Source organism: Ceratotherium simum, chromosome 3, assembly GCF_057802395.1.
Source record: "Ceratotherium simum simum isolate JZ-2026a chromosome 3, ASM5780239v1, whole genome shotgun sequence".
In the NCBI taxonomy this organism is placed as follows: Eukaryota; Metazoa; Chordata; class Mammalia; order Perissodactyla; family Rhinocerotidae; genus Ceratotherium; species Ceratotherium simum.
The window spans coordinates 58,068,258-58,080,543 of record NC_141902.1 but is presented as its reverse complement, the minus strand read 5'-3'; the positions used below and the strand labels follow the sequence as shown (position 1 = coordinate 58,080,543).

At 41.0% G+C, this 12,286-nt stretch overlaps 1 protein-coding gene across 1 annotated transcript in view; it reads right to left on the bottom strand.

Moving 5' to 3' along the window:
• Nucleotides 1-12,286, bottom strand: part of SNX1 (sorting nexin 1) — a 33,412-nt gene that overhangs the window by 7,031 nt on the left and 14,095 nt on the right. The window contains exons 3-8 of the mRNA XM_004421675.3: nt 10,664-10,791; nt 10,048-10,114; nt 5,718-5,761; nt 3,892-4,033; nt 3,180-3,258; nt 2,418-2,493 (exon numbers count right to left, since the gene is read on the bottom strand). Coding sequence (XP_004421732.1) covers nt 2,418-2,493; nt 3,180-3,258; nt 3,892-4,033; nt 5,718-5,761; nt 10,048-10,114; nt 10,664-10,791 — 536 coding nt within the window. The remainder of the gene's footprint in view (nt 1-2,417; nt 2,494-3,179; nt 3,259-3,891; nt 4,034-5,717; nt 5,762-10,047; nt 10,115-10,663; nt 10,792-12,286) is intronic.

Genomic DNA, 12,286 nt, shown 5'->3' with positions numbered 1-12,286 from the left:
TTAGACAAATCCATAACTAGCATGTACAGAAAGAAAAATCAAAGGACCACTTAAATAGAATCAGCAAAAATTTTTTTTTCATTTTTTTTTATTGTGAAATTTTTGTTGTACATTTTTATCAGTCACCATATAAGTGCATCCCTCCACCCCTTGTGCCCACCTCCTAAACCCCTAGCCCCTGGTAACCACCAAACAGTTCTATCTGTGCGTGTGTTGGTTTATCTTCCACATATGAGTGAAATCATGCCGTTCGTCTTTCTCTTTCTGGCTTATTTCACTTAACATAATACCCTCCAGGTCCATCCATGTTGTTGCAAATGGGACAACGTTGTCTGTCTTTATGGCTGAGTAGGATTCCATGGTATATATATATATACCACATCTTCTTTATCCATTCATCAGTCAAGGGACACTTGGGTTGCTTCCCTGTCTTAGCAATAGTGAATAATGCTGCAATGAACATAGAGGTGCATAAGCCTCTTTGGATTGTTGATTTCAGGTTCGTTGGGTAGATACCCAGTAGTGGGATAGCTGGATCATAAGGTATTCTATTTTAATTTTTTGAGGAATCTCCATACTGTTTTCCATAGAGGCTGCACCAGTTTGCATTCCTACCAGCAATGGATTAGGGTTCCCATTTCTCCACAGCCTCTCCAGCATTTGTTGCTTTTTGTCTTGGTGATTATAGCCATTCTAACGGGTGTAAGGTGATATCTTAGTGTGGTTTTGATTTGCATTTCCCTGACCACTGGTTATGTTGAGCATCTTTTCATGTGCCTATTGGCGATCTGTATATCTTCTTTGGAGAAGTGTCTGTTCATTTCCTCTGCCCATCTTTTGATTGGGTTGTTTGCAGAATCAGCAAAATTTTCAGCTTTTGATATTGTGTGCACAAAAGAAGTAGACTGTGAATGTCATGTGGCCAGGTGACCTCACGCTGAGATTGTCTGCCCACCCAGGCATGAACTGCTTAAATACCAAGCATGCTTTTGTTACGTTCCTCCAGATTAGCACACTCTGCACACAGCTGGACTTAAGGTCTTGAAAGACTTTGCAGTTGTGCTGTGATTCCATTTGAATTTTCCTCAGCGAACAAAGGTCCAAGGACCTGCAGGAGCATTATTTATTCAGACTGAGGCTATTTTTAGGGATGATCTAGTTAAGGCAAGCATGCCAAATATTTAGAAACAATTTGATTGGTTCAGTCTTACCACTACTTTCCTAAGGCATGGAAGGGATGCTGAAGAATCTATAGTATATATAGTACACTATGCTGACAAATTAGATTTTAGTGCTCAGGACTCTTATGGTAGTAGTTCTCAACTTGGGCCATTTTGCCCCCTAGGGGACATTTGGGCATGTCTGGAGATAATTTTGGTTGTTAAAATGGGAGGTGAGGGGTGCTACTGGCATGTAGTGGATAGAAGCCTGGGATGAGCTAAACCTACAATGCACAGGACAGTCCCCTACACCAAAGAATGATCCAGCCCCAAGTGTCAACAGTGCCACTGTAGACAACCCCTGTTCTAGGGGGACAAAGTGGGGATCAGAGGGTGAAAAGGAAGCATGTACTTAGGAATCCCAGAGGAGGAAGAGATTTAAAGCTTTAGACAAGAGAATTTTTAATTTAAAAATTCCGTTTTGGAGGAAAAAAACCCATATAGTTAGTATCATTTTCTTCATTAGAGTGGTACATACTATATACAAATTAAAATTTAAAAATAAAAATAAATACAAAACGATAGTCCTACCCTGTCACTTATTTCCTTCTACTATGAGATACAACATTGTTTTATTCCAGTGTTTCTTTTGATCCTTAATGACTAACAGCTGTTTTTCAAGTTTTACTTTTTATAATTCTTTCAATATATGCTTCCAACAAATATATATGAACATTTCCGTACACTGTTTATGATCACAATAAAGTATTTGTTGTCTTGATGTATTTTACTTAATTCTTCAATTGTTAGCAATTGGGCTGTCTCCAATTTTTCACAATCATGAATAGCCTATGCATAGCCTATAAAAAAGACTGTCCACTTGAGTCAACACTTTTGCTACATGGCAGTTCAGTGGTCTGTGGTAACTGGTTTTGAACCAGTGCCCCTCAGCTCCTGGCACAAAATAAGCATTCAATTTGAGCCAAGCAGTAACCTAGGAAAGACATGCCAAGGACTTGCCAAATAGATCATTGTGTTGATCCAGTAAGACGAAATTAGGCCGCAGTTTGATCTTTACATACAGGCAGAGCTTCTTTTATATGAAAAATACTTGTCATTCTTGGGGGCTTACAAACTAGGATATAGTCTGGTACTAGGCTATACTCATGTTAAGTGCTCAAATATTTGTTGAATAAACTAGTTTCAATTCACTAGGGGCAGAAATAAATTATGAAATTCAGTTAGTACAATACTAACCTCTTCTTTTTCCAAGAACTCCCTGACATCAGGATCCTGTAACATAGTAGGATGATTCACAATCCTCTGAATGTACCTACAGGGCAAATGGTTATCTCGTTAGTCGACCTGGCCTCACAAGGTTTTGGGTGTCATACAGCGCTGGCAGGGGTACAATGTCTTTCATTACTTTAAAATGTCCTCAGATAGGCACTTAAGTGCGACTCTGCTTGTAACCATGTTCAAGTTCATGCTCTTTACATTTGCAAAAAGGGAAGAAAAATAACTGGTCAGAAAGAGACCTCAAAGTCATTCATATTTGATTGCCCAAGAAGGAGAATATGATTGTCTGCTCACCCAGGATGGGGAAAGAAAAGAAGATGGTCTGCTCCTAAGGGGGGAAGGTAAGAGACCTAAGAAAGGTTAGAGGGCCGGCCCCGTGGCTTAGCAGTTAAGTGCATGCGCTCTGCTGCTGGTGGCCCAGGTTCGGAACCCCGGGCGTGCACCGACGCACCGCTTCTCCGGCCATGCTGAGGCCGCGTCCCACACACAGCAACTAGAAGGATGTGCAACTGTGACATACAACTATCTACTGGGGCTTTGGGGGAAAAATAAATAAATAAAATTATTAAAAAAAAAAAGAAAGGTTAGAGATAATACAAAGTGTGAATCTTTAATTTACTCAAGTTTCATCTCTATTAACTCCAGCGAATGTCTTAAGTCTCAGTTTCAGCTTCTCACTTGTTCTCGTGTTATTCAGGAAAATGGTTGTATGGCACTTACCTTTCTAGAGCAGCCCTCCGTTTTTCAAGAAATTCTGCAGAAGAAGAATCTTCCTTCCCAACTTTTACTTTTGTCATTCCTGAAATGAAATTTAAAAAGAAAAAATAACCATCATCATGAAAAGGATAAAGCTGTAAAAAAAAAAAAAAAACCCAGGAAGAAAGGCAATGAGGACAGCACTACAAAAACCAAAGGCCACTTCTACATCACGAACGGGCATGAACAAAAGGTTCTTTGCACAAGAGTCATTTTTTAAACTAGTCTGAAGGTTCTAAACTCTGGCACGTGCAGAGCATATGTTTTCTAAAAGGGGGACATGGGACTCTTAAGTATAGATTAACAAACGTCAATTGATGGTAATGTGTAGGTGCCTTGCTACCCCCCCACCCTTATCCAATTTAGTACATTTCAATCTGGAGAGAACAGCAATTATTTAAGACTCTTAGATACCAATACAAATACACACACAAACACACACAAATGTGGAAGCTAAAACCAGAGCCTCCTACTGCCTTCAAGGAAAGAGAACATATCAAAACATGCTATTTCCCTAGACCTCGTGTGATTTATAGGAAAATGCTGGAAATATTTCTTTTCTAACCACAAGATTCCACACTGTTAATAGAAATAGTCTCATATGCTAAGTAGAAAGTATATTGCAGAAAGAACACTTAGGAAAAAATCCAAGCTGAATGAAAGACTACAGCCTTACCTATTAGGCTCTTCTCAGGTGGAGGAGGGACAATGAAGCCATTCTGAGAGTGTTTCTCTGAAAGCTTCTCATAAAGACCCAGAAAGTCACTAAATCTTCTTTTCACTGCAAACTGTTTACTTCTGAACATTGGTAAGCTCGTCTTAAGGACAGAAAAAACACAAGGTGATTTCATTCCAAATAAGGGATGAATGAGTATCTTGAAAGTTATGTTGGCTGACACCAAAGGAATCTATTTCCCAGATCCCTGTCCCTTAGCCACCTGCTAAATAACTTTCTCCAAGGCTGAGATTCTTAAACTTTTTTGAACTATGGTCCCCTCTGGCTGTCTGGGAGTCTACAGAGCCCTTCTCAGAATAATTAAATGCATAAAATAAAATATACAAAATTACAAAGGCAACTAATTAAATTCAAATACAGTTTCATTCCCAGTTTCCTTGCTCTAAGGAAACAGATGTTGACGTCTAGTTTAAAGCTAGAATTCTATGGTCACCTATAACCCATTGATCCTGCACTGACTTATTAAGAATATTAGCTGCTGGAATTAAAGCAGCCAAACTAAAGAAAAGACAGACTAAACAGTGCTCCTAAGTGAGAGGATCAGATGAAATGTCTACGCTGTAGACATTTTAACCTCTAAAGTGTCACAGGATCTAGAACTTACAGGAGGCAGGCCAACAAGTAGAGAGACAATATAAAGGAGACTTCTAGTAAAAAAGACTAGGCCTACATCATAATGAGAAATCATTTAATACTCACCAGATAGGCAAAATTTAAGGACGTTGGCCTTGCCAATTGTTGGCAAGGAAGTGTATCAATGGGAACTTTTACACACTGCTGATGGGAGTATAAATTGGTACAAAGACTTTAAAAAACAGTTTGTATTCTTTTTCTTCAACATTTTCACTACCTATGACCCAGGGTGACTACTCCTGGTTACATACCCTAGAGAAACTCTTCTAGGTGTACACTAGGAGACATGTGCAAGAATGTTCATAATTACAGAAACTGGAAACATGCCACATATTCACAACAGGAAAACAGATAAATATATTATGCTATAATCACACAATGGACTAACTACAGCTACACACAACATGGATGGGTCTGAGAAACAATGCTAATAAAGAAAGCACCATTTTCAGCAAGATACCATTTTTATGAAACTCAAGAACAAAGCAAAACAGTATATTGTTTAGAGATAAATATGTGAAGACTTTTTATAAAGGAAATGAGATACAGGAGAGTGGTCGTCTCTAAGGTGCGAGGCAGGGAATATGACAGGGAAAAACACGCAGGTGAATTCAATGGTACTCATCTTGAGACTGGTGGTAGGTTCGGGGCTTCATTTTTTATGCTTCATCACCTGCATACAGCATTGTGTAAGTCTGTATGCATTAATATTATATAAAAAAGGAAGACCAGACCTGAGGGGCATAAGGTTAGGGAAAGCATTAAAAGAAGTTCCATATAGGAAACCTCAGAAGAACTGACGATTTTTAAACAGGTGATACAGTTTGGGGCAATCCGCCAAACTAGCTCTAAGCCACATAGTTCTTAAGAGGGATGGGATTATACCAGATACACTGCACGTCTTAATAAAACTTACAAAGTTTCACACTGAAGTGTTAGCTCTCTGGAAGAAAAGTGGAAAGGCTCAGATGAGATTACCAAGGGGGTGCAGGCTTGTTCCATCTTGAGTAAACTTGAAGGAAGATGTTGGCAAAGAAACTAAAGAAACACCCAGAAATAATCTGAATGATGATCTTCTTGGTATAAGCACCCAGTCTATTAAGGTGGTCGTCAGCAGGGTCCCTTGGACTTACCTGTGTTGTAACTTTGTAGGCTACATAGGCATTCATACCATCCCCTGTGGGAGAAGAAGAAAGCAGGAGAGGATTATTCTGTAACCCCAAGCAGTGCTAATCTTGCTAACATTTAACCAGTAACCATAAGCCACAGGAGCCCTGTAAAAGAAGGATACTTGTTTCATCTCCAAGCTTTATACACTGTCCTACAATCCAGTCCCCACTTTGCCTCAGGGCTTCTGTGGTGCATACCATGCCGCTATGGTGCTGGCTGGGCCCCAGTTTGAGTTAGACAAGAGAGTCAGCCTCCTGTTCCAAAGCCAGGCTCCATTTATACCCTCCACAAAGAAGCAGTGGATACTGACAATCCATCAGTTGTTACCATGCCAATATTTGGGCTGGTTATACACATCTGTCTAAAACCAAACAATTCTCTTGCTGTATAAAGCAGGAGGAGGAGAAGGAAGCAACTGATGTAAAAGGAAACAAGTAGTTCTACCCTAAGCTAGCTCTGAGCTGTTTGCTCTTTCAGAAATACTGTCACGGCCCCTTCCATTGGTGCTGGGGGACACTGACCCCTCTCATCTAGGATGTTCACCCAGAGCAAAGGGCCTGGCAGGAAGGTACTTCGGCTGCCTGATGTCACACAAATCTCTCTTTCCTGGAGGAATTATTTTTCTGAAAAAGCCTTTAACTGTTAAATAATTTGGGATTCAAGCAATTGTTTTTCTCTGTGGTAGTGTCCTGACCTAGACTACTTAGGGACAGAAAGGCACCACTGACTCTCTGAGTATTGAAAAGACATACATTGGATTCTACACAGACACAGCTCCAGGGCTGGACTCCGGTGTTTGGGGTTGGTTTCTTCCCTTCCTCTCCACCCCTTGATTTTTCCCCACATCAAACAGGAAAATCTAGGTCAACAATTATTAGCTGCTTAAGCTTCTGAACTGGTCCTGGGATGAGGGCCCAGGGGAACAAGGTGAAGTACGGATTAGCAGGATCATATATTGTTAACTTGGTTTCAATGAGATGGCTGGGAATGCCTGCTTTTATAAAGTACACAGAGAAGTTGGAGATTATAGGAATTGAGAGCTTGCCTTCTCTACCTCTCCAGCCCCTACCAAAAGAGTGTGCATAAAACAGAAATCATAAGCCAAGCTTTAAAAGTTACTTTATATTGATTACCACCATTAGTTCTCCTCTAAAACACTTATACTACATTGCCTAATACTATTAAGGATGTTCACCACTGATAAAAGGAAATAAAAATTTAAAGAAAAAGCACTCAAATTTTCATTCACAATTGAATAGTCATGATCAAACATCCAGAAGGACAATCCCATAATTTAGTAGCTGCAATTAAAGAAAGTCTAAGTGCAAATACACACAAAACACAGGAGCAAAGCAGGATCTTCAGACACTTGGCATATCTGCTGCTTTTACTGAGACAATGTGTGAGAAAAGAGACATACTTCCATGTACATACAGAGCTCATGAGATAAAGAAATGGGCCAGTAGTGCAGCAGTTTTAAATTTACCTTCATTTTCTAAATAATTTCAGAAAGTTGAAGATGGCATATGCAAATTACCAAGGCTCTAAAAAGCTTATCCTGGTAGAAGCAGAATTCTAATTTATTTAGATGTGTGCAAGAATGAGAAGCACATGTTGAATAAAGAGCCCACACAAACAGAAGGTTTGTTATAAAGATCAGGCCTTGAATATGAAAATGCTTTAAGTAGCTGGTTTCTTGGCATCAACACGACCAAGAATCTAGACTATGGTACAAGGGGATGTAGGCTTATCACCAAAAGTGATTGGTGTTTAAATAAATCTGATCCATGGGATGTTTAAATTACTCTTATGAGTTGAACCGTGACCCCCTAAAAATAAAAAAGCCAGCCCTGGTGGTCTTGTAGTTAAGATTTGGTGCTCACACCACCACAGCCGGGGTTCATTTCCTGGTCAGGGAACCACACCACCCATCTGTCAGTTGTCATACTGTGGCGGCTGCATGTCGCCGTGATGCTGAAAGCTATGCCACTGGTATTTCAAATACCAATAGAGTCACCCATGGTGGACAGATTTCAGCGGAGCTTTCAGACGAAGACTAGGGAGAAGGACCTGGCCGTCCACTTGTGAAAAAATTGGCCATGAAAACCCTATGAATAGCAGCATTGTCTGATATAGTGCTGAAAGGTGAGAGGATGACACAAAAACACTGAGCAGGGTTCCGCTCTGCTGTACACAGTGTCACTAGGAGTCAGAATCAACTCGACAGCACTACTAACAACAGCAACAAAAATATGTTGAAAGTCCTAACTCCCAGTACCTCAGAATGTGGCCTTATATGGAAACAGGTTCTTTTTTTTTTTTTTCTTTTTTTTAGATTTTATTTATTCATTTTGTCCCCCCAAAGCCCCAGTAGATAGTTGTATGTCGTAGGTTCACATCCTTCTAGTTGCTGTACGTGGGACTCGGCCTCGGGTTGGACGGAGAAGTGGTGCCTTGGGGCGTGCCCGGGATCCGAACCCGGGCCGCCAGCATCAGAGCGCGTGCACCTAACCGCTAAGCCACGGAGCCGGCCCTGGAAACAGGTTCTTTATAGAAGTACTCAAGTGAAAATGAGGTGAGCAGCATGGGCCCCTATTCAGTATGACTGCTGTCCTTATAAAAAAGGGAAATTTGAACAGAGACAGACACACAAAGAGGGAAGATGATGTGAAGACAACCAGGGAAAATGCCACATGACAAGCAGGCAGAGATTGGAGTGATGCATCTACAAGCCAAGGAATGCCTGAGGCTACCAGTATTTAGGGGAGAGGCATGGGACAGTCCTTCCCTAGTGCCTCCAGGCAAGCACAGTCTCGCTGACACCATGATTTCAGACTTCCGGCTTCCAGAACTCTGAGAGAATTTATTTCTGTTGTTTTAAGCCACCCCATTTGTGGTACTTTGTTACAGAAGCCCTAGGAAACTAATACACTCCGTCTCTCTCTCCCGGTTCAGATATCATGACTTTATTTAAATATTAAAACAATTAGTATTATTCACTTATAGTTTATCTTATTCTGCCAAGAATTTAAAGCAGCCAATAACTAGCTTAAAATCAATGTGCTTATAGAATATTCACAAATATTAGAGAAGCAAGAGAGAATCCTAAACATGCTACCCAAGGTTCTGGTCCAGGCTCTACCGTGGACCACATTGTGACCAGACAGGAAAGCTATATATATATATATATCACTTATTGGTACTCAATTTCCTCTATTATTGGATGAGGGAATCGTGTAAGATACTTATAAACATCCTACCAGTGCAACAGTCCAGGAAAAGTAAAACTCAACAGTTTAAGGACAAACCATTTTCACATAAAGTCTTTATAAATTCTTGTTCCTAGTTCAGAATAGACAAAGGGTTGGAAATTACATTTTTCCTCTTAATCATATAAACACCAACCCTGTTTAGGAGGACAAGGCTCTGTACAGCCTTTTCCGTCAAGGACTATACCTGGAACAAACAAAGTCAAGGCGTGTTGCTCTCTGCTCACTAACAGCTTTCACAAGCTTGGGACGTGGGAAGGCTACTGAAAAATCCAAGCTCTGGCCAAAGATAAGTGTGCTTTTTGAAAATCTAATTTCAATTTAACCAAAATTCAACCTGGATACTTTAGTCTTTACCTATGAAAAAGAGATGCAGACTTCCTCACTTCATTAGGATATCAAGAGTACATGATAAATATGTAAAAAGAATTCTAAACTTCTTGAGGGAAAAACAAATTTAGTATTCCCAAATTTTAGAACATGTGTCTTTAGGGTGTTTAAATGGAATTTATGATCTTAAAAGGGAGTAAAATGGTCTCATCAACTCTGTGGGAGAAGGCAATGTTTGGGTTTTTAAAAAAGGATTCTTTTTGTTGTTGTTGTTATTGAGGAAGATTCACCCTCAGCTAACATCTGCTGTCAATCTTCCTCTTTTTGTTTGTGAGCCACCACCACAGCATGGCCACAGACGAGTGGTGTAGGTCCATGCCCAGGAACCGAACCTGGGCTGCTGAAGCAGAGCGCACTGAACCACCAGGCCACTGGGGCTGGCCTAAAAAAGGATTCGAATAGTATTTGATGTCTCTGATTTTCCTTCCTAAAGCCAAGAAAAGCCTAAATAAAGTGCTGGTAACTGCTATTTCTGGCCTTAGAAGCACAGCAAGGGGTGTAATTTCACAGGAAAGATAATGATGCAGTACTTCACACTGGCTAGTTCCTCTCTGGAGGTAACCATCTAGAAATTTGCGAACTATGCTTTCCACAGCCACATCCTGACATCACAAGGAGTCCCAAGGACACTTACCTATCTTCTCAGGATCAGTTATACCAACTGTCAAATCAAACTGGTCTTCCTGTTCTTCTTCCTCTAGCTTTTAAAGAGAAGACAAATCATGACAGTTGATACCAAAAAAGGCTATTAATTTCACCCTGTATTAATCTTATATCAATATATTAACATCAAGATAAATCCTTCAATGTATCAGTGTTCAGCTCTATCCATTCCCAACAACCCCAATGAACCAACTTCCAGTTTTAAGTTGGAGCCTGCTCAAAGGTCTTGTTACATCTATTCTCTTAAAACCTTCCTTTGATCATTATGAATAATTACTAGATTTTGGAAGACTTACCTCTGTCAGGCTAACAAGGGAATGAGGAGAGACTACGCTCTTGAATATGGGAACTTCACACTCTACAAATCATTAGTAACCACTGAAAGCCTTTGTACTATCCTCTGTGCAAGGCAATAGATACTCTGTCCAAGAAAGAGTCCTTTATTGGATTCTGGCTGTCCATTAACTATAAATGTCTTCTTCAAGAGTCATAAATATTTTTTCAAGGTTTAAGCTCAACTGAACTTCAGACTGGCAGCACAGTCCTAAAAATCTAAGAGAAACAAGACCAATAGCACAGATTCTCACCTCCTCATAGCTTGGCTGTGACTTAGAAGAATTTATGGCTTCCTGTGGAGGAAGAGAAATGAGCGTTTTGGCCGGCACCTTCTTCTGATTATTTTGTGTGCTGTCCAGGGATAGCTCCACTGTGGCATCTAAAAATAGTTGATATTTTATAATGAAGGTCAATAATGGGTCTTTGATGGCTAAACTTCATTTCTTTTTTTTTTTTTCCCCCCAAAGCCCCAGCAGATAGTTGTATGTCATAGCTGCACATCCTTCTAGTTGCTGTATGTGGGACGCGGCCTCAGCATGGCCAGAGAAGCGGTGTGTCGGTGCGCGCCCGGGATCCGAACCCGGGCCGCCAGCAGCAGAGCGCTGCGCACTTAACCGCTAAGCCACGGGGCCGGCCCTAAACTTCATTTCTATAGGTTAAGAGACAAGAACAATGGAAAGCACTCTCAATACTTAGACGTTCTCCAACTAAGAGAACAAGAGTCAAGAAATTTTTACATGGGCCGGCCCCGTGGCTTAGCGGTTAAGTGCGTGCGCTCCGCTGCTGGCGGCCCGGGTTCAGATCCTGGGCACGCACCGATGCACCGCTTCTCCGGTCATGCTGAGGCCGCGTCCCACATACAGCAACTAGAAGGATGTGCAGCTATGACATACAACTATCTACTGGGGCTTTGGGGGAAAAAATAAATAAATAAATAAAATTATAAAAAAAAAAACAAAAAAGAAATTTTTACATGGATAAAAGGGGAGGATGGTAAAAGAGGTGTTCTTCTAGCATAAGTTTAGGAGAGCAACCTCTTTCATTTCCAAATACAACTACTTGGCTACCCTCTCCTACCTAGAATTTAGGCAAGAACCAGGTATCAAGCAAAAAGACTACACAGCCACAGTAAGTGTGCCAATTTATTTTACTCTCAGGAGTAGTCCCTTAAAATCTTATATGAACCATACTTATTCTTATTATAGTTGTTTGTAAAAGAAGAATAAGTTTGGTTATCTGCTTTACAAGCCAACATGATAGAAGAGGCAGGTATACTGACAGCAAGAAATGACACCAAGGAGCCGGCACCATGGCCTAGTGGTTAAGTTTGGCACACTACACTTTGGCAGCCTGAGTTCAGTTCCTGGGTGCAGACCTACACCACTCGTTGGTGCCATGCTATGGTGGTGACCCACATACAAAAGAGGAAGATTGGCACAGATGTTAGCTCAGGTCTAATCTTCCTCAAGCAAAAAAAAAAAGAGGAAGACTGGCAACAGATGTTAGCTCAGGGTGAATCTTCCTCAGCAAGAAAAAAAAAAGGCATCAAAGGAAGAGTCAGGAAAACTGTAAGCCAGAAAAAATGGACTCAAGATACAAACACAGTAACACTTGGGAAAAAGCACTGTTTGCCACATCTGAGGATGGCACTGCTGTTTCAGCCCGTTTAAGAATTGTATTTTAGGGGGCTGGCCCCATGGCTTGGCAGTTAAGTGCACGCGCTCCGTGACTGGCAGCCCGGGTTCAGATCCCAGGCGTGCACTGACGCACCACTTGTCCGGCCATGCTGAGGCGGCGTCCCACATACAGTAACTAGATGGATGTGCAACTATGACATACAACTATCTACTGGGGCCTTGGGGAGAAAAAGGGAA